Below are 23956 nucleotides of genomic sequence, written 5' to 3' on the forward strand. Positions count from 1 at the left end.
AAAAGCTTGATTTGCACTGACACCTAAATGGCTCTTAGAAATTGTCATATCTCAGAAATTCAAGATTTTCAGAAAATCCAAGTCAGTTTTTTCAAGAATTAGAAAAAAAGGACATTTCAACTTTTCAATTTTGTGGAAAATCTTGATTTGCACTGACACCTAAATGGCTCTAGAAATTGTCATATCTCAGAAATTCAAGATTTTCAGAAAATCCAAGTCAGTTCTTTCAAGGCTTAGTAAAAAAGGACATTTCAACCTTTAACTCTCTTCACGCGGGTGTCGACTGCACACGACATGTTTCAAAAAATTTTAATTCAAAAATTTCAGAAATGTAAATTTTCATGACCATATTTGGAATCAGCATGAAAAATGCATTAAAATGAGTACTAACAAGCCAGTCTGCAAACAAGCCTAGTATTGGCTCAGTAGTTCTTAAGATAGCTCTTGATATTCTGAGAAAATATTTCAAAACTTCAACTTTTTCCGTTGAAGCGAATGGCTAGCACACAGAGCATTGTTATTTCAGGTCCACACTTATTTGTTAAGCTTCAGACTTGATCTACTCCATTTAGACATTTGGAATGTACATAGCTTGTTTTTAAATTTCCTTAATGCTCTGCGTGCTAGCCATGCGCTTCAATGGAAAAAGTTGAAGTTTTGAAATATTTTCTCAAAATATCAAGAGCTATCTTAAGAACTACTGAATCAATACTAGGCTTGTTTGTACTCATTTTAATGCATTTTTCATGCTGATTCCAAATATGGTCATGAAAATTTATATTTCTGAAATTTTTGAATTTTTAAAATGTTTTTGAAACTTGTCGTCTGCAGTCGACACCCGCGTGAAGAGAGTTAATTATAAATTGAAGGGGTTCGTGTTTAGTTTTGCTATGTCTGTATCATTTACAAAACAGGTATCTAAGTGGATGTGTAGTGGGCTTGACTCATGAATAAATCAAAGAAAATCAACATTCCATGAAACTTGAAGGACAATCGTCTTAATTCATTAGTTTACACAGCGTTATTTATAGGACATTCATCTTAATTCATAAGTTGACATATCATTATTCATGCAAAGTAAAAGGAATACAGCAGTCGAAATAATGAAACATATATGTGCAATTGTCCGATGTTGTGAAGCAACAAACAGTTCCTCTGCTTTACTTCTAGTTACATTCTGAAGAACATTTATGAAATTTCCAAATTCTATGGAGTATTATTATTAATAAGGTTTTGGAGGAATAAGCAAGTTGTGGATTTGTTTAATTGCAAAAAAAGAATAGTTTTATGAATTCAAAAGATTTGAAATTAGAAAAGGATTATTAAAGGCCTATTCAGTGATTTGCTCATCCAGAGGATTGTTAAAATCATTACAAATTCAGATTTTGGCACCTTTATAGATGTGCTAACAGCCTGCTAGTAGTTCAGCTGAAAACCGTGTATTAAAAACAAAATATGACATTTTATATGATGTTGTAATTTCTCTACGTAGGTAGAGAAAATAGCTTAAAATTTCTGATAGAAGTAAAAATAAAGCAACAATCACGCTGTAAATCTTCCTTTTTAGGAATAGGGTAAAATTGCAAATGTGTGCGCTTTACGCGTAATTTGGCCCATCAAATATCAACATGTAGGCCTATCTTCATTTTGAGCTTAAAAAAGTGTGAAATTGAATAATTTTCAGGTGATTCGCTCACAGATGTCAATATATACTCAACCCCCTAAATTTTAATGATTCTGCTGCCACTGCAAATCAGAAATATTGGGTATCCATTTTTGATTCCAGTATGTTTTGCCATGATTGTTTACTTCAAAATACAACACTTTGCATTAAACATTATTTATTTCCATTGGAGGTGTAGGGATCTCAACTAGAAGAGCCAATTTCCAAGTTATGTTATACTTTGCAGAAATACATTTCCAAGTATTTTGTTGTTTTGTTTTATTCGCTAAATATAATTGGACAGATGGACAATAATGATGTAACAATTTTTCCACTTTTGCTTGACCCTTGGCAATTATTGTTTCTTTACTATTATTATTATTATTATTGTTATTTTTATATTTGAATCCCTTAAGGGCTCTGGTATGACCATTTTGACAATATTTTTTTTGTGGGACATGAGAGCACATCAGACATATCAAATTGGAAAAATGTAAAATGGTTAAATATTACCATAAATTAACACTTTAAAAGCCATATAAATTATGAAGCCGGAACTTGAGCTCTATTGTCGTACATTAAGATTCCTGTGCCAAATTCAATTAGCAGCTAAGTAAATAGAGAAACAAAATATTGCAAGTCCATACCTTTATAAGTGCCGTATATTTGCATGTTATTATTTTTTGGGGCTCTGTAAGATAATATATTATATATTTTATACAGCCATTCCATGGTGAACAATAATGCTGGAGGAGAGATCTTTTCTATTGTTATAATCTTTCTCTTTCGAAAAAATGGGATATTTTAGTTTTTGCATTTCAATATTTGATTTGATTTGTTTGAGTTTTGACAACTCTGGATAACCCAAGAAAGCCTCTATTGAAGCTTATTTCCATTGGAGTCCATTTAAACACCGGGATGGGTTGGGAACAGTCAGGGATTAACACTCTACTCTTTTTTAAACTGGCTGCGTGATACTTGTACAGGTATGGCTCTCTGTACACAGGACCGACGGCTTAATGGCTCCTCCGAAGGACGGAGTACTTTCATGATCCATTTACCCAATTCTAAATGAACCATGTGGAGAGCAGAGGAATTTAATCTACAGATGTTGCCAATTAATTTCAGACATTTTTTTCCCAAGTCAATATCCCAGCAAATTTTCACCGCCGGGAATTCAACCCAGGACCTCATGCACTAAAGGCAAGTACCCTAACCATTATTCTGCAAATAATCATATAGTTTATAAATCAGATTTCACTTGTCCTGTTTTATTCTTATAGTTTTCCAAGATGTTCAGCCAGCCTTTCTCGGTATGGATGCAGCACCATCCAGAACTCTACAGATTACTGGGTGAAGTGGATAAAAGTGAATTAACAGCATCTCCAAAGCTGATCACAAATGAAACACGCTTTTTGGTAAGTTTTTTTTCTTCAAAAAGTTGATAATATTTGTACAGTCAGCATGTGTATGCATGGTTGGTTAGGTTACAGGAAACATAACATTTTGTTATGGACTCAGTGAACAAATGCAAGAGGAGAGATCTACAGTAAGCAAAAGAATTAAGGTACCAGTTATGTTCACCCCTGTATCTTTAAAAACAAAGACAGAATGTGTCATAATTGGAACAAGATCTTTTAGCTCAAATTTAAGAGTAGACCACGTTTGTTGAAATTGTTCAAGAAATAAAGACACCACGATCGAAAAACCCAAGGTAGTTGCAAATTTAAAAGTTGCAGTTTGCTCCATTGCACACCCTATTGATTTGTACACAAAGTGTTCTCGAACCAGAGAACTAGCGCCGTGCTTCCATTGATTGGCACGTTAGAACTAGCGTCGTGCTTTCATTAATTAGTACACAAAAGTGCAACTTTTGATTTAGTTTCTATAAGTCGAAAAATACACATCAGAATCTAAAAATTAAAAATGTAGCGAATAGCTTATGTTGTTGTGCATCACATACGAATATTTTATTTGATTCAATTGACTGGTTGCGAAGAAATGAACGATTACATAATGCGTGCATCAATTCAGTTCATTCCAAGTTTGATCAACAGGCGCTTTTTTCATACTCGCTCACCGCTACTTAAAGTTTGTGTATCTCATTAAATTTAGTCCACATTATCTATTTTATGTATTATGTCAATCATGCTTTCACCGAAGATGAATAACAGTTTGTCCGAGAAAACGTTGATCTCTGCAAGTTTTAAAAGATTTAAACTTTGCATTACAATTTCTTGGAAATATTCCAAAAACATTAAGGGAAGGGGTGTGAACGTTTGGACAGTATTTATTGTGGGACATTAGAGCACATCAGACATATCGAATTGCATTCTGAATACAAAGAATGTCCTTCTGATATCAAATAATTTGGATTTTTGAAATTAGCAATGTAATACACATTTTATGGCAAATCATTAAAATTGATATTTTTGATATTTAACAGTACTTGAAGTAAACTTTATAAATCTGATGATTTATACTTAAAGTGTATGTAGGTGGGATGAAAAGCCGACGATCAATTGAAAATTTTGACCTTTCAGTATTGAAGATATGGATTTTTTTTTCCCCAAAACACCAAAAAAAATCCATATCTTCAATATAAAAGGTCAAAATTTTCAATTGATCGTCGGCTTTTCCTCCTAGCTACATGCACTTTAAGAATATATCATTAGATTTATAAAATTTATTTCGAGGACTGTTATATATCAAAAATTTGAAAAAATATCAATTTTAATAATTTGTCATAAAATTTGTATTATATCGTGAATTTCAAAAAATGAATATTATTTGATATCAGAAAGACATGCTTCGTATTCAGAATGCAATTCGATACGTCTGAGGTGCTCTCATGTCCCACAAAAAATACTGTCGAACCGCCATAAACGCTCATTCTAGATCCCTTAATGTGTGTGAGAATTTGTTGAAGCCAGCTGAAATTCTTTATGCAATAATTGTTTATGCAACATTTATATCAACATTAACGAAAAAATATATTTACAAGTACCGAGCATCATCTTACATGCAAGGTTTTCAAATTTGAACAATACCTAATTAAATGTTTTGCAAGAAACAGATTGTTTAAAAAGAACGAAAAGGATTCCACAGAACAAAATATGAAGCCCATTGACAGTTAACCACTAGTGTGCATTGTGTTGAATGATGATGATCTTTCTGTCAAACTTGGAATGAAGTGAATTTACGCTTGCGTTATGTAATCGCTTATTTCTTTGCGATCAGTCAACCGATTCCAGTCAAATTGGCGTATAAGATGCAGAATAAGATGGGTTACACGCTGATGTTTAGATTTTAGGATTCTAATGTCTATTTCTCGACTTACGTCCATATTCATTCGCCCAGTAATTTTTTCTGGGACACCCTGTATGTCTGCTGAAGGTCTAGCATAGGTGATACAGGCTGGTATACTGATTTCTAATACATGCTATCTACTGAAGATACCAAATAACCAGCTGTGCTTATCCTCTGAGGATATCATGTCTGCTGAAAGTGTACTATACCTGATGTAGGCTGGTGTACTGATTTCTGATGCATGCTATCTACTGAAGATATAGCAAATAACCAGTTATGCTTATCTTATGATGATATCAAGTAATATGTCTGCTGAAGGTCTAATATAGCTGATGTAGGCTGGTGTACTGATTTCTGATGCAGCTATGCTTATCTTCTGATGATAACATGTCTGCTGAAGGTCTACTATACCTGATATAAGCTGGTATACCGGAACTTATTTCTGATGCATGCTATTACTATAGCAAGTAACCAGGCATGCTTATCTTCTGAGGATAGCATGTCTGCTGAAGGTCTAGTAGGGCCTATACCTGATGTAGGCTGGAGTACTGATTTCTGATGTATGCTATCTACTGAAGATAGCAAGTAACATGTGGTACTTTCTTCTGATCTAATCACAATCCCGCACTACATTTTTGATATTTTATTTTTGCCTAATAAAAACCCAGTAAGACTGAAATGGAATGATTATGGGTAACAAGCCTTGAAATAAGCAAACTGGAACCAGGAGCAATTTGTTTTTGAACGTTGCTCCTGGTTCACTGGGATTTTACAAGAACCAGGAGCAATGTTGAAAGAAACAGGAGCAATTTCGAAATAGTACCGTAAATCCTTTTCTGCATATACAATACAGCACCACAGCACTATTGCATCAAGTGCAAAATTAGAACCAGGAGCAATTTGTTTCAGAAAATTGCTCCTGGTTCATGTTAATTTAACAAGGACCAGGAGCAATTGGTGGCTTTACGAGATCAAATTTGCTCCCCGCGCCCACTTATTTCAAGGCTTGATGGGTAATTTGCCTACTTTGCTTATTATCAATAACAGTCATGATGAACATGTTCAGCAAAATTACATTAATTATACCGTCTGAAACCACTAAGTCTAAAACAGTAAACCTTGACTCCCAGTCACCGGAAAGTACAACTTAGCCCTGGATTCCAACCTATCAGTGTGTGATACACAGAATTGATCTATAATTCAATATGAATAAATCAATTCACGGCTAACCCTGCTGAAGGTCGCCATATTGCGCCATTCAGCTTGTAGAAAAGAAGTATGGGATTACGACCTTGTAGTATGCATTAAGTGATCACCACATATTTGAATGGAAAATCGGTAAGCTTTACAGTTTCAGTGCAAAATTTTGTGAATTTTTTACAAGTTTGTGTGTTTATTACAAGAGTTTTCGTGGACATATTTTTATTTCTGTCAGCAAATAGTTTTTAAATTTAGTTTTACAAACATTATATTAGAATTTTATTCACCCAAACTATAATAATTTTACACACCAATTTTGAAGTAATTTTCATGAATTTTGTTCTTAAAGTTTGATTCTTTTGTGTATAGTCTGTGGAAGTGGATGACTAGACTCAGCATTGCTCAGTGGTATGGTTATGGCGCTGCCCATGGTCATTAGACGAATTAATCAATTCGTATTGATGAATTCTGTGTGATTGACTGGTCACAGGAAGTACAACATAACCCTTGGTTCCCACTTAATACCCTGGAGGCTTGAATTAAAATCCTTGGAACTTAAAGCCATAATATATGATTTCCATTAAACTTTAATTTTTCTTTATTCTTTAATCAAAATGCTGAAATAATTTTATATTATAAGATTGTTCATTATGGCTTTAAAGGGGCCCTCTCACTCAGCTAGTTCACTGCAGATGAACAGAATTGACATGGATAAATTTCAACTTTAACTTATTCCCTGAGGAATTTGCATACAAAATGAGATGGCCTCTTTGACCCTAATGCCCAAGTGCTTTTTGACGAATTATAAGGAAAGAAGGAAGGAGAGACAATTAACAGAGAAGTTGTCTGTTTTGGTAGGGATTCAAACCCAAGACCCCTACATGCCAAGTACAAGGTCGGCAACCAGTCGCCACGGGCATTTCACTGGCCCAGACAACAAAACCGTGTGTTACATGTATATGTGACCCATCACATCAAAACCATCCATTTAACTTCAGAAATTTAAATGGAGATTTAAACACTAGGATAAATTGCTGTTTTTTTAGCTTTAAAATAACACCTTACTTGTTGAAATCAGATGCAGTAAAAATGTTTTATGAGGCAAAACAAGCTCAAATTTCTTTTGTACTTATATTTTCCCCATCTTCTTTTATTGTTATAACTATGGAGCACAATGGCCTCATCCCAATGGCATAGTTCAATAACCTCAATTAAACAATCATAGTGCAAAATTTGACCTAAAATTTTTCAAAGGTCATTCAGTGAATGTACAAATGTATTGGGGTTAAAGAACTGTACCTTGATAGATGAGCATGTTGTGGATCCTAGTGTATCTGCCAATGAAGCTAGCAGCGAAGTGATTGGTTTTGATGTGATGGGTCACATATGTCACTTCACTAACGATGATAGCATTATTGCATCACATGTAGATGCATGCATGCATATTGGATTATTACATAGTATTTTATAGTAGTGTTAGGATTATGTAAATGATTATCTATAATGATTTGCTTTTTTTGTCCTACAGGTTGCTGATGATTACTTAGGATTGGATGTGTTGAGCTCACAACGAGAAGTCAAAGTATCCAACTTTCGACGTGTCCCAGGACTGCCTGTGTATGGCATGTCACAACCTAGCACAGAGGTGAGTCAGTCAGTAGAGCCTGCTAAGACTTTAAGAGAGGCACTTCAATCAATGGATAACAATTTAACATCTTAATCTATTATAGCCTACATCTGTAAATGTAAAACATATGTAAAGGATAGGAAGGTTTGTATGCTATTTATACTTTGACATTTAAACTGCGTATTTCAAACTACAATAATTAAAATGTTGACCAATCCCAAGTGCGTTCCCATGGTTGGATTCACTTCCGTGTTGCACACGCTTGCGTACATCGTGCAGTGTACGTGAAAAATCATCACGCTATGTCAGGCTGTGTTCATTCAATTGAAATTTCTTGCAAAAAATGAGCAGTTTTGATTTGAATGAACTGCCTCAAGGATGGCAAACAGACTATAATGTACTAATCAGTGTTTTCTCTCTGCAAATTGGTTATGCCAAATTAAGTATTTTTTACCAAATTGGCCCAATTTTGGCTAAAAACTTTGTGGACACCAACTCTAATTTTTCTGGGCCAAAATCCAGACATATGGCATCTAAGTAAACACTAGTACTAAATGTACATCTGCATCTTGTTTGTATCAACATTTATGAATATGTAGCAATATTTTACATTTGATAATATTACAGGGTTTGGCCAAGTTAACCCTAACCCGTCAGGGGCTTTTTGGCGACGGGAAGGGAGAGAAGGAAGGAATAAAGAGAGAAAAGAAAGTTGTTTGCTCTGGGTGGGATTCGGACTCGAGACCCCTCGCATGCCAAGCACGGGATCGACGACACTTTGCCACAGGTCTTGGGCCGCTGGCCAGCGAAACCGTGCCTATATATCACTTAGGCGATTGCGTCATCACACCATGTGAGATGCACGCACGAACAGCGCATTTATCAAGCTCCAGGCGGGTTAGGGTTAATATAGCTAATAAAGCGTCACAAGCGTAACTACTCCTCAGAACATTCATTTAATCTACAGTAAGCCAAAAAATTAAGGTACCAGTTATGTTCACCCCTTGTATATCCTAAACAAAGACAGATATGTCATAATTGGAACCAGCAGGCAATAGCTGCATCTTTTAGCTCGAATTTAAGACCTTGTTTGTTGAAATTGTTCAAGAAATAAAGATATGACGATCCAAAAACCCATGGAAGATTCCAATTTAAAAGTTGCAGTTTGCTCCATTGCGTGCCATATTGATTTGCACACAATGCGTTCATGAACAAGAGAACCAGCGCCATGCTCCCATTGATTAACACATTAAAACTAGCATCATGCTTTCATTGATTAGAACACAAAAGTGCAACCTTTGATTTCGTTTCTTTATTAGGTTTTAGACCACCGTTTCTTTAATTCTCAACCAATTTCAACAAATGAGGTCTTTTAAAAATCAGAGCTAAAGAGTACAGGTGTTGGCTGCTTGTTTTAATTTTGACACATTTTTCTTTATTTAGGATATAGAGGGGTGAACACGACTGGTACCTTAATTTTTTGGCTTATTGTATATATCTATCTATAAACATATTTGTGGTAACATTACAGGGTCTGGCCAAGTTAATACAACTTATGGAGAGTCACAAGCATAACCACTCCTCAGTACCTTCATTTAATCTATATATCTATCTATATAAATATATGTGTGTTAACATTACAGGGTCTGGCCAAGTTAATACAACTTATGTAGAGTCACAAGCATAACCACTCTTCAGTACATTCATTTAATCTATATATCTATCTATATATGTGTTAACATTACAGGGCATGGCCAAGTTAATACAACTTATGGAGAGTCGCAAGCATAACCACTCTTCAGTACATTCATTTAATCTGAGAGCTGAGCTGATAATAGAGTGTGATAATTGTACCTACACACCAAGAGAATTGTCACATCTGGGAGAGAATATTATACTGCCAGGGATTGATAGGGTCACATTAGAGGTAAGTACTAACATAATTAGTCCTCAGCAGTAGCGTAGCCAGCAGGGGGCAGAGCCCCCCTCCCCCGACAAAAAATTAAAGAGAATTATCAGGAAGGCAAAGGAAAAGAAAAGGGGAAATAAGCCTGTTTCCCACCAAAATTCACATGTTCACCCCAATTAAATCATGGACCAAAATAAAGCCCTTTTTTGGAATTTTGAAGACTTTACATGAACAATCTCTCTAAAAAATGGTATATGTATATATCCCACTGATAATACCGTTTCACTGTGAAAACATGGGAAGATTTTTGTTGAATATTTTGACATACTATCATATGTGTTTATGACTTGCTGGAAGTCAGTTTAAACTTCTAGAAATTGTTTATGACTTAATCACTCTTTAATTTAGAGCAAACAGAAAATGTTCCACTGATGTGATTAACTTACTTAGATACATATTTTATCATAAAGAAAACTTTACTTGTTTGCTTCAAAAAGTGGTAAATTTTCAAATGCAATTTTCTCAAAACACCATTTTCCCTTATAATACACAAGTATGCTAAATCACCGAAGAACCAGGGTTGCCAAAAAATTTCAGCCCGAATCGCTGGTCTAATAATAATCAAAAAGTCGCTCAATTTTTTTCTTAACCACTGGTTTCTATGGGGCAGGAAACTATCGGAAGTCGTGGGGAGCCAATGTTGAAAAGTTGCCCAATTTTTTTCTTAACCATTGGTTTCTATAGAACAGGAAATTATCAAAAGTCACTGGAAAAATCTTCAAAAGTCGCCCAATTGGGCTACTAAATCGCGAGTTTGGCAACCCTGCGAAGAATTGATGTGAGTGAAACGCAGGGGCGTCGCTAGACCAATATGATTCGGGGGGTGTACATTATGGTTTGCCGACGAAATTTTTTTGTAATTTGTTGACCCAAATTTTTTTTTTTTAGCCAGGATGGCGCTCAGAAATCTAAAAAGTGGGGAGGAGTCAAAAAATTTTCAAATTTTTTTTTGAACTATTAACTACAATACCATTCACAGTATGTCTATTACGTTACAACAACACAATTTCTTAACACATTAATCTGTTAGATGGCTATCACAATTTGCCGACAATGACACATACCTTTGACTACATTTGCCGACAGTCACATGGTTTTGCCGACAGCAGTCAAATTTTGCTGACAAAATTGTGTATGGGGGGGGGGTGTCACACCCCCCTCTAGCGACGGCCCTGGTGAAACGCTGACGTGGTGGACGTGGAAAAGTAGATGTGTCATTGAACCTTACATTATGTACTTATATCAAGCTCACAGTCGCTCCTTGTCAATCTCAAGATCACGTATAGCTCATCACCAGTACTCCTTCATTTCAAGGGCAGTGCGATTGTGTAACAGCCTTCCCGAGTCTGTGGTTAACGATGACACTCTGAATAAATTCAAGCCTAGCTGTAAATCGGCACTTAACAAATAAGTACTTGACTGTGCATGGATTTTATTGTGTAGACCATGTGCATTTACTACCTTATATTCTCCCTTTGTTTAAAAAAGCCACTGGATGACATTTTTAAGGGCTGGGGTATGAGCGTTTGGACAGTATTTATTGTGGGACATTAGAGCACATCAGACATATCGAATTGCATTCTGAATCTGAAGAATGTCATTCTGATATCAAATAATTTTGATTTTTGAAATTCGCAATTTAATATACATTTATGGCAAATCATTAAAAATTGATATTTTTGATATTTAACAGTACTTGAAGTAAACTTTATAAATCTGATGATTTATACTTAAAGCGTATGTAGGTGGGATGAAAAGCCGACGATCAATTGAAAATTTTGACCTTTCAGTATTGAAGATATGGATTTTTTTCCCAAAACACCAAAAAAAATTAGGTCTTTTTGGGAAAAAATCCATATCTTCAATATGAAGGTCAAAATTTTCAATTGACCGTCGGCTTTTCCTCCCTGCTACATACACTTTAAGAATATGTCATTAGATTTATATAATTTACTTCGAGGACTGTATTATATCAAAAATTTGCAAAATATCAAATTTTTATAATTTGTCATAAAATTTGTATTATATTGTGATTTTCAAAAAATGAAAATGATTTGATATCAGAAAGACATGCTTCGTATTCAGAATGCAATTCGATAGGTCTGAGGTGCTCTCATGTCCCACAAAAAATACTGTCTCTAAACATAATAAACGCTCATTTTAGATCCCTTAAGTGACTGCATGATATTCCTGTTTGGTTAGGCAAAATGTGATTGATGTGATAGACATTCTAAAGTGAGAGAAAAATAGGATTTCCACATTACTGTATGATTGTTTCTAGTATTTTAACTCCTGTATGTATATTGTTCTGACTTTGTAGAAAGTGGAGAAAGAAATGAAAGAAGAATTATTGAAGGCAGAGAAGCAATTACAGGTGAGTTGATTGGGTTTTTTGTTTGTTCTTGTTTTTTGGTGTGTTTTTTTTGGTTTTTTGAGGGTTTTTTGGGTTTTTTTCAACTAAATTAAATGGATATAAAACTACAATCCATGAAAACAATTGGACACGTTTTGACAGTTGTTTGGTGCATCTCTGCAGTGGCCTAACCAGTGGGGGACTGGGAAGAAGAGCAAAAAATAAAGAAGGGGGAAGGAGAGAAAAGAGGGAAGAAAAAAGGGAAAAGAAGAGAAATAAAGAGGGAAAAAATGGGAAGGAGAAGAGAAAAAAGGGAAAGAAAGAGGGAAGAAGAGAAAGGGGATGGGATAACTGTTGTACAAAGTTTAGTGCAACTTCAAACAAATCTATACTACTTTCATCGTGAAATATGAACTCTGAAACACTGATTTTTTAGGTTCTAATATGCCAAAAACCAGGAGCTTCCAGCCCCATGGATCCCCGCTAATAAGGCTTTGTCCCTGCACCCCCACCAGGGCCCTAAGGCTTGCCCCTGGACCCCATCCTTTTAACTCTTCGCGGCAAGCCGCTCGCACATAAATACCGTACAACTTTTGATCAGTAATTGGGAAATTTTTAAATCTTGCCCCCGGAAGGTCAGGTCTGGTTACGCCCCCGCATCTGTGGCCTCATTCTCCATTACAGTATTGGGAATAATTCCGTAATATCATTTCTCGTTGTGTCTTTTACGGGCTGAATGGGCTCATCGCAAGGTTGAGGACTCGAGCCACGGCGGCCATTGTGTTTTGCCCTTGAGTAAGGGACTTTATCTCGATTACTCCTCTCCACCCAGGTGTATAAATTGGTACCGGTATTCTTAAATGTTGGGAAGGTAATAGACTCACTGTAGAGGAGGTGTGGTGATCCCCACGGCAACATTACACGGTGGAGTCTGGCCTAATCTCTAATGAAAGAAAGATGGGTACTCTGTCCTGTATATCATGCAGGTTCCAATCCATTGCCTTTCTTCCACAGGGGGTGTATAGATATCAACTGAAATAGACCATTGATAGATGGCATGTGAGATACATGGGATAATGTTTGAATGCTTCTTGAAAACTTGGGACAGTTTAATTTATAAGGCGCTCGACTATGGTGTGAGAGGTTGCGGGTTCGAACCCTATCGTTGGTTTAGTATGCTATCATTTTAAAATTGAGTTGCCTTGAATTTCCCCTGGACATGGAACTTACTGCTAATTGTCTCGTTCGAAACTCTGGAGTTGATTCTGGCTGTGAAGGTCAAATCGTGGAATGTCTAGGATGTGTACATCTAAGCAACAAAGTCCCTTATGAATAAATTATATAGCAATTACTGCCTTTTAACCTGTGAAGTACAGTTTTTCTCGTGAAAAAGTAAATTAGCTTGAAACTACCCTGGACAAGGAACTTAATCCTAATTGTCTCGTAACCCGTATGAAACTTGGGGAGCTGATCCTGGCTGTGAAGGTCCATTGTGGAATGTCTAGGGTGTGCACTTCTTAGCTGCAAGTCCCCGTGTTGTTTAATGGTTTACAGTCAACATTAATAGGTAAATTTTCACAGGAAAATTTTCTGGACACGTGACCAATGCGTATCAATGTGAGTGTAACCTCGAGCCTGATCTCTGACCCCCGGCGGTGACCTCGCTATTCAAGTCTTAGTTATTTTGAATTGGAATAGTGTTTTTGACCACAATTTTGATAGAAATTTGTGCATTGCAAATTTATTAAATATTATGTTATCTTAATTTCTTCACAATATCATCAAAACGTAATTTCAAAAATATCTATCTACGGAAAAAAATATTTATCTACGGAAACTCTTACCATAATATTATTAACTTGCGACAAGTAACTTATTTTGCATCAAAGCAGGAATTCTTCCTATTCAAATACATTGGAAGAACACCCCCTGTGCTCGGGGTCACATTCCATAATGCTAATATGTCTGCGCCCATGGGTGTCACGTGTCCAGAAAATTTTCCCGTGAAAATTTACCTATTAATTCTGACTGGTTTATGGAATGATATGTGACTGTAGTGGTCAGTGAAAACCTGTAAAGTGTGCTAAGGCTTGTGGCTCAATGTCTAGGTGTTGTGCCTGTTAATCATTGCACTTTTTTTCCAATTAATATGTTACAATTATTACCTTCTTTGTAGGTCTACCAAGATGTGACGGAACCAAGACAGTCATTACAGTTTGAGAATGTGTGTACAGTGCAGGAAGTAGCAGCAGAACAAATGAAACAAAATGGCAATTTTCACTATCACCGTTTGCCTGTGCCAGACCTAAAGGCAGGTCTAATGGAGAATGTGAGTACAGGATAAATAAAAGACAAATTCACTTGCAGGGCCAGCGAATATTTGAAAATAATTAACCTCCAGGTAACATATACACCTGTCGAGGAATCTCTTGGGACATTCGACTCGGAGCTGTTGCTTTGTGTACACCTTTCTTTTATATACCTTTTGAGGGTCGTAGCCGTGATATTGGGCTTTAATCAATGGTTTTAGAGTCTTACACTTGGGAATTTATGTTCTAGGGGGTAGGTCTACCCTGGGAGAAGTTTTGAAATAAGTTAACTTCTACAGTCAGCATTGCTGTAGTAGTGAACCCAAGGGTGACATAGCATAGCATTCAATAGTTCAAATTGAAACAATTTTCTGTAGCTGTAGTTTAGTGGGATCCAATGGGAATTGTCAGGTTCCAAATGTCTTTTAATTATGGATTTCTCTATGAGAATTTATGAGAATATCCTTTGTAATATATTTGTGTTCCAGCTGAGATCAGATATGATTAGCATTTTTTTCTAAGGGTAAACAATATGTATATATCTAATTACTTGGGGATAGGGAGGGTGCTACAATCAGCTGAAATTCTCTAAGCCGTGCGTGTCTATCTACACCAAAGATACAATGTATTCCCAAAGACTAAAATAAAATAAAGTTCATTTTTAGTAGCCTGGTAAATGTGGTATTCAATTTAAAATTCAAATCTACACTACCCATGCTGAAGATGAAATATTTCAAATGAACACATTAGGCAGCTCCATTTGAATTTCATACACCCTCTGAGAAAGATTCAACATTAATCTTCCACAGAGATGAATCTTCCACCACAGAGGGAGGGTGGGTTTCAATAGAATAATTGGATAATGTGCTAAATACCACCCAAAATTTGTACTCTTTCCTGTGGAAGATATTTCTAAAATCTTCCTCAGGGAGTTTGCGGACTGATGGAAGAAAATTGTTTACAGTGAAAATAATTATGATATTTGTTTTTGCGGCAGGTCATTGATGACATATGGGGCATCATAAAAGACCTGGATGACATCTATACAGATGAGGATGGACCAGCTTTGGTATTCAACTGCCAATCAGGGAAGGGCGCACCACAAATGCCATGGCTATAGCTGGACTTATCATATGGCATAAAAAGGTAAACATACTGTAGACTAATTCCAATCAGCCGTCTTGTACTGTGTTATGTTTCGTAGTGCCGACTGCTTTAACTTACAGTTCATATTTTGACAGACTTCTGAAAATATTCAATGCGACTTTGGTTGTGCGCTATAGCGCGACTGATGGGCCCATGTACTGCATTGCTCTACCATGCCGTTGTGACAAGATCGCGCTCTGAAGTTCTAAAAACATCAAACTTGGTTAAAAGGTCAATTTGGAACCAACTGCACATGCTCTATGCCACAGGAATCCTGTTGCAAAATCCGTCACTTTTTTCCACATAGTTTTCTCAGTCATTAATCCAGAAGGTTGATGAATGAGGGCAGCAGTCTAAAACATACTGTACATTATTGATGAAATGTTAGTGGTTTTGAAAGCTATTTTAGATATGAGATGACACATCATTATAGTAGTTGTTTGTAAACTGTTCATACATATGTGTTGTCTAACGGCACGCATGATCGGTTGAGAGCCAGGCAGCTGTACCCTGATGATTTAGGTACAGAAAAAGCGCAGAAAAGTCTGGCTGGCTGTCTGTCCATCCGGGTGGAAGCAAAACCATTAATCCACTGTGCAGCTTAAATGTAAATTATAACCAATCAACTTCATTATTATGTTTTCAGGGTTATTAGGAGTTAAGAAAACCTAATAATGATAATATTGGATGGCTTATTTAGCATGATACCATAACATATCGGATTAAGTCATACAAATATCGAACTCGCCGTTGGCTCGTCCGATATTTTTATGACTCATACTGATATGTTATGGTATCATGCTCAGCCATCAATATTATATCAAACTTAGTATGGTGATAGGATGTGGTAGCTGCATAGTTTTGTGTCATGTTATTTGCATATTTATGAATATTAATAAGCTTATTAGCCAGGGTTGTAGCTACAGTGGGCGATGGTGGGAGCCCACCACTCAACTGCAAATTTGGCATTGGAGCCCGCCACTCAGAGTCCAAATTTGCACAATTTTGTTGAATTTGAAGAATTTGATCAATTTTGACAAAACAAATGGCCAAATATGCAAGATTTTCATCATATGCTACCTAGCACTAAAAATGTCCTAGCTACATCCCTTGCATATTTTGCTTCAATTTCATATTCACTTTGCCCCCCCCCCCCCCACCCGAAACAAAAATTCCTGGCTGATATGAGTATATTGGTTTTTGCTTCTGAACTCTAAATGTCATGGATATCTTCAGATAATAATTTTTTGCCTATCTTCTTCCAGGGTTTCCCTGTTGGTGTAAAGCTGGGAGAACAGGAGCGAATCAGCGTCCCTCATGCAGAGTACACCAAAGGCGAGTTTTCCGTAGTGATGCAGCTTGTGAGGAGGTTGCCATGGGGAACACAGGTGAAGAGAGAGGTGGATCTGATGCTGGATAAATGCTCTGAGACAATGACACCAATGCATCATCATTTGAGAGAGGTCATCTTCTCTACATACAATAAGGTGGGTGCCATGGCGATAAGGTTACCTTAATTCCATGGATGTCATTTTGGTCCATTTTATGGCGACATTAACGGAATGGGCACTACCAGCCAAAATGCTTCTAAGAACACTGTTGATTGGTTACAAAGAGGGCTATATTATGTATTGAGCCAATCAGAGATATGGTAAGAATATTCTGTGGAGCTGAAGGTGATTAAGCTCAATATGTAAGAGATCTAAAAGCTATTAATATGGTTGGTTACTCAGTTGATTATCTCATGCAATTAACCAATCATGAGCACTTTAAGTAAGAAAGCGAGCTGTGCTCATGGGGTTAAAAAATGTACACAAATTAGCCTTTTGACCAACAAACTGAGCTGATAAGACTTATTTGGCACATTTTTGTAGAACAGCAGGGTAATAAAGCCCCACAAAGCCGCCCTGGGCATACCACTGGCATTCAGGTGCCATCGGGGCTGTGATAACATGTGTTCGGAACACATGCATATTTGACATACCAAGAATATCACCGTCATTTCTGCATAATGGGAAATAACAAATTACTATTTAAGCCAGTCCTGTCTTACACATGAAATACATTACGCCATTCGCCGTCCATGAATAGCTACCAAGGCAAAAACGGAGTTGCAATTATAAAAAATCAGTAACAGCACCCTCTGTGGGTAGACTAATACACAAAGGGATACCAAAGTGGACGGTTCATAATTGGGGTGCTATTCATCAGTATCTAGTGGTCATAATGATATGTAATATATCTAGCATCATCTTACGCCCTGCTATGGGATGCAGTTAATATCAACTTCTTAATCTAAATCATACATTACGAACTATGCCGTGTAAGACATGCCTAAAGATAGGACTCTCCAAATTGAGCTGCATTCAAGATATAATCATCCACTTCCCATTTTTTTTGCAGATCAAAGTGGCCAAGACAGATGCGGATGCTGAGAGTCTGCGGCAAATGAGTTTAGATTACCTGGAGCGATACATCTACCTGATATTGTTCAACTGCTACATGCATCTTGAAAGATGTCACAACTGGGAGAAAAACTTTACCACATGGATGAAGGATGTAAGTTTGACAAAAAGGGTTAGAAGAGTCTGGTGCACAATACTACCTTTACAGTGAAAGTGGACATTTTTGCGCTACATTATTTGTGCACTTTTCACATTACAAACTGCTACCACAAAAATAACAATGCGTGAATATATTCCTTTTGTGTATACCGTATTGTTTGTAATAAACGCCCCAGGGGCGTTGCATTTTTCCAAAAGGGGGCGTTTATTGGAAGTGAATTGTCAATGAATAAAACTTTAAAATCGGGTTCAATTTCCCGATGGTGCTCCTGTAGGGATTTATGACTATACAAATGCTATTTCCATGGCGCCGCCCACAGAAATCTTCATTTTTTGTTTCAAAATTACACCCCGTAAGTGCGTCATGAAGCAAAAATCTGGTGAAATTCTACCATAATTAGGCAATGAAATGGATGGAAGTTTGAGTCATAATAGGTTTTGTCCTTGCAATTTAGCGATCATCACTGCATGACTGACATAGACTGATGCAAGTTTTAAGCTTATTGTATGATGTGACATGGAAATGTTTGTATTTGTCAATTTTCAAGGAAATATTGGAGGGGGGCATTTATTAGAAGGGGGCATTTATTACAAACAATATGGCAGGTCAATGAAAGGAAACTTTCGTGAATTTAAAAACAAGGCAAACAGTTCATTGGCAAATCGCGAAAATTTAATCATGTGAAAGTTTCCACATTTACAGTATGGTAAACAGGCATTGCACGCATAGGGCAAAAACTGAAATCAAACAATATTGATTTGTGTCTTTAAATTTGAGTAGTGAACTAATCTGAAGGTACCAGAATAAAAGAACATAATATGAGCTATTTTTGATCACAGTTTCAAAAATATACATTGGACTATTTGATTTTTAAAATTAGGGTGTCAAAAAGCTATCATCATTACAGTAAGCAAAAGAATTAAGGTACCAGTTATGTTCACCCATGTATATCTTAAACAAAGACAGATATGTCATAATTGGAACCAGCAGCTGCATCTTTTAGCTCGAATTTAAGACCTCATTCGTTGAAATCATTCAGAACGCAACATCAGAAAGATTGAGCAGGTTCAGAGAAGTTGTGCTAGGTTTGTCACAGGTGACTATGATCGCTCCAGCAGTGTGTCAGCCATGGTTCAAGATCTCCAATGGCCCACCTTGGCTACCAGACGTCTCCAATGCAGATTGGAGATGATGTATCGCATACGGTTTGACCTCATCGACATCAGGTGGTCCCAGTACATGACTCCACTAGCTTCAATCACCAGAGGCCATGGTTCCCGCTTTCAATATCCGCGGTGTAGTTCAACAGCTTACTTAAACTCATACTTTCCACGCACCATCCGTGACTGGAACAGCCTGTCAACAGACCCAGCTGCATCCTGTTCCCTCAACGCCTTCAAGACTGCGTTGAGGGCCTGCTAACAGTAATCATCTTGCTACCAGTTTTTACTCGCACCTGTTTATTTTGCGCACAATTTGTTTTGTTTATGTCATGCTTGTACCACGCATGACCACCCTCGCAGTGCGTTTGATACTCATCCATATGAGGACTGCACAACCATGGAAGAAGAAGAAATAAAGACACACGATTGAAAAACCCAAGGTAGATGCAAATTTAAAAGTTACAGTTTGCTCCTGATGTACGCCCTATTGATTTGTACACAAAGCGTTCTCGAACAAGGAAACTAGCGCCGTGCTTCCATTGATTAGTAGTTCGCAAGGCAAACTTAAAAAAAACGGGCAAAACAGACGTGTCATTTATCGGTATGACATTTTCGTTATTGATGCTGCCCTATTTTAAGTTTGCACAGAAGAGGCATCTCAGTTTGAGTGCATCGATTGTCAGTAAATTACACATATACTCACTCTAAATTGTTCATCAAACTAATCCTGTGTTCCTTATGAAAAGAACCATATGCTGCATTGCATGTACAATCACCAAAAAAGATGAAAAACTCATCTAAAAAATTCGGTACGTGCAAGCTTACGGCCCTAAAATCAAAGTCATAAAAACAGCGTAAACAGAGTGACGTCATCGCTTTGCCAGTCAGAGCCAATGACGTAGCGCTGACATGTACCACGTGACACCTGATCATGTGATATTTCATATTTACGGGAATAAAAGTTGAACTTGCATTGGAATTGTGTGCTCTGGAAACTTATTTTTTTCTGGATTCATAATGGAGTATTAATTACAATTTCAAACATGAATGTTTAGGTAAGAAGTACAACAACCCGTGTAATTAATATTATGACAAACATGCAGATATTTAAGCTTCTGGAGCCTTGTACTGTTTATTAATTGCTCCATTGAAATTACGTTGCACTCGCTTTCTGCATACAGATCAACCCATACCGTACTAGCAGAGCTAAGTACGGTATGGGTTCCTCGTACTAAATGATTAGCACGTTAAAACTAGTGTTGTGCTTTCATTGATTAGAACACAAAAGTGCAACTTTAGATTTCGTTTCTTCCATAGGTTTTAGATCACCATTTCTTTAATTCTCAACCAATTTCAACAAATGAGGTCTTAAATCAGAGCTAAAGAGTGCAGGTATTGGCTGATTGTTTAAATTTTGACATATCTTTATTTAGGATATACAGGGGTGAACACAACTGGTACCTTAATTTTTTGGCTTAATGTATAAGTGCAGATGTTAAATGCCTGAACTCTTCATTTGATGTTACTATAAAAGGTCCTAATTTTGCTAAATCAAAAAATGATCAAGGTATCTTACTGTATACGCTGAAATTTTCGCGGTGGTTTAATTTTCGCTGATTTCGCTGATCAAGAGGCATCCGTGAAAATAAAACCCCGCGAAAACATGATAATTAAGCATTTTACTATGTTATTCTATTGAGGGGATATCCACAACCGCGAATTTAACAACCCGTGAAATTGTCAATGATACATGAAACCGTGAAAATATATTCCCGCGAAAATATTGGCGTATTCTGCAAGTGACAAGAATGAAAAAAAAAACCTAATAAGGATGAAGTTATTCCTACAAAAGTCAAGAATTTCTATGTATCCCTAAGAATTGAATACATGAATACAAAAGCCACCTAAGTCCATGGGAAGTGATTTTGAGAGAAAAACCTGTGTATCATTTTAATTCCTTCAGTTAGATTTACCTGGTCAATATGGTAAGTTTTACGTGCAAATGAGTGGATTAACCTGTATTAGGTATGACGATTAGCATTTCAGGGACTTTGTGGGGTTCATTTTAAATTTTGGACTTTTTGGTGGTTTTTTTATTTTTATACAAAGACAACAATGTTAGAATGAGATTACCACTAGTAAGATAATACAAAATAAAGCGCACAGGTATGTATAATGTTGATAAGCATTCTGCCATGTAATATAAACCACACACTTTCCTTTATAGCTCTTTATTAAACCCATTTTTTTTTTTTTTTCACTCTCTAGCAATGAATGTGTTACAAGTGGACTTTTATACATACTGGATTTTAATCAATGTGTTACAAGACTCAAATCATGGAATTGGGTGATTCTTTCATACATGCTATTTTTCACATGCTCAATAGACACAGAGGATGAATTTGAGTTGTTCTTTCATACATATGACAGGCCTATGTAAAGGAACACTTTCCCATGCTTAACTCAATTTGGTTTAAGTATGGACTTAGGTGGCTTTTGTATTCATATATTCAATTATTGATAGTGCCTTTACCAAAACATGCACGCAATGGGCTATTCCAGTTGGAATCCACACTACCCCTGTGGAAGATTTTGGAAATATCTTCCACAAGGGGAGTATGAATTTCAAATGGAATGAACACGTTATCAGCTCCATTTGTAACTCACCCTCCCTCTGTGGAAGATTCAGGTTGAATCTTTCTCAAGAGGTGTATGAAATTCAAATGGAGCTGCTAATCGTGTTCATTCCATTTGAAATTCATACTCCCCTGTGAAAGATATTTTCAAAATCTTCCACAGGGGTAGTGTGGATTTTAAATGGAATAGCCCAATCTGTCAACATCATGTTAGTTTTAAATCTGAGCAATAATGGTTTCATTGTTTTTGTCGTTTTCTATGCCTAGACTGGACGTAAAATCGGTGCCTATGAGGTCCTGGACAACTTACATTTCCATGATTTGGATAGCGATGAGAAATATCCTGTGAGCACTATCAGAGACAGATGGAGTAGAAAGCCTCTCGACATTACTTCAGGGGCAATGATGTGAACATGGAATTCTGGGGGGGGGGGGGAATCATAGGGGGTCACTTTTATGTACATCACACATGACATTAACTTCAAGGGGGCAGTGATGTGAACATGGAAGTTGGAGTGTCATCCAAGGGGGTCAAACAGATGTACCTCACATGTGGACTGATTAGGAAACCTCTACGACAAGGGGGCTTATAGTCTCCACAGCAGCCACACAAACATTCTGCCAATGATAACGAATGAGTTCTTTTTGATTGGCTAACATTTTTCCCATGACATCATCTAGCACAACTTCAAACAACTTAAGGCTTTCAATTGGTTAAGTAAATCGGCTTCTTGAACAATGTTTACGGACGTAAGCTTTCCTTGATAACTTCATGGCTACACTAAAAATATTCACATTGTGAATGTTGTTGTGCTGTATAACAACGCTAAATGCTACATGGGTTTTCGATACTGCTCGCACGGACTATGCGGCCAAGTGTTCAACTCTGGCTCAAGTTCCCGAATGCATCTGTCTGGTTCTGTTTCTATGGACTTTACATAGTCGCTCTCTTAGCCAATCAGAAATGGTGTTATATGTTGTCATTGGCAGACTGTTTGTGTGGAGGGAGCGGAACCAAACTGACTGCTGAGAGCTTCTGAGGAGACTAGGGGGCAATGATGTGAACAAGGAAAAGTTGAGGTGTCTTCCTAGGGGGTCACTTATGCATACCTTAGTAATCATGAGTGAAAATTGGTGCAATAAAAGTTTATAACATTGCTACCAAGTGTGCTAGGACTGGTTTAACAAAACACTTGATTACAGCATCCAAGTTGATGAGGATAATAACTTGTTTCTTTTGGCCTGGATCGATCAACTTTTGTCTCATTGTCTTGTTAATCATGATTATTATTGGTATCTCTTCACACATTCGAAATATTTATGCAAATGTAACAAATCATCATACTGATAATTATGATCAAAATAAATCTTTATCTTCTTTTGTTTAAATTTTCCATATGAAATGGTAAAAGTTGAATGCATAATTTATGGCAGCAATTTGACACATTTTAACAATAAAAATTTAAAAAAAATTTGGCATCACAGGCTGTATCAAATATGGGCTGTTCCAGTTGAAATCAATAGCCCCTTATGGAAGACATGATCTTAATCAAAAAGCTACTTCATTTGAAATCCATACACCCTCTATGGAAGACATGATCTTAATAATCTCCCACATAGGGAGTGTAGGTTTCAAATTCAGGTAAACCCCATTCACACTCCGTATGTGGAAAATTAAGATCATGTCTTCTATAGGGGTATGGATTTCAACTAGAATAGCCCAATACTTATGATGCTACATTTGTGATGCGATCAGAGACAAAATCAGTCGGAACTCGGAAATATCGATTTTGAGATATAGCCAAATAACATTTCCTTTGTTTTCTATTGTTTTGGAAAATCCTTAATTGCACATATCTTTGGAACTGGTTGTTTAATATCAATGGGGTTTACTTCAAAATGCAGCTTTGTAAATGCTTTTTACTATCCTATAAGTAACTGAAAATGTAATATTTCCGAGTTCTGACTGATTTTGCTTGATCGCATCACATATTAAGATCCGCCTCATTTGTAGAT

The 23956-nt window shown here is 36.7% G+C and overlaps 1 protein-coding gene across 1 annotated transcript in view; it reads left to right on the top strand.

The window, feature by feature from the left end:
* Positions 1 to 22366, top strand: part of LOC140159195 (paladin-like) — a 156209-nt gene extending 133843 nt beyond the window's left edge. The window contains 10 exon segments of the mRNA XM_072182584.1: positions 2947 to 3081; positions 7701 to 7817; positions 9547 to 9726; positions 12089 to 12142; positions 14298 to 14450; positions 15428 to 15521; positions 15524 to 15576; positions 16842 to 17063; positions 17980 to 18135; positions 22208 to 22366. Coding sequence (XP_072038685.1) covers positions 2947 to 3081; positions 7701 to 7817; positions 9547 to 9726; positions 12089 to 12142; positions 14298 to 14450; positions 15428 to 15521; positions 15524 to 15576; positions 16842 to 17063; positions 17980 to 18135; positions 22208 to 22351 — 1308 coding nt within the window. The 3' untranslated portion in view covers positions 22352 to 22366.
* Positions 22367 to 23956: the final 1590 nt, after the last annotated feature.

This window comes from Amphiura filiformis, chromosome 8 (assembly GCF_039555335.1).
Source record: "Amphiura filiformis chromosome 8, Afil_fr2py, whole genome shotgun sequence".
Taxonomy (NCBI): Eukaryota; Metazoa; Echinodermata; class Ophiuroidea; order Amphilepidida; family Amphiuridae; genus Amphiura; species Amphiura filiformis.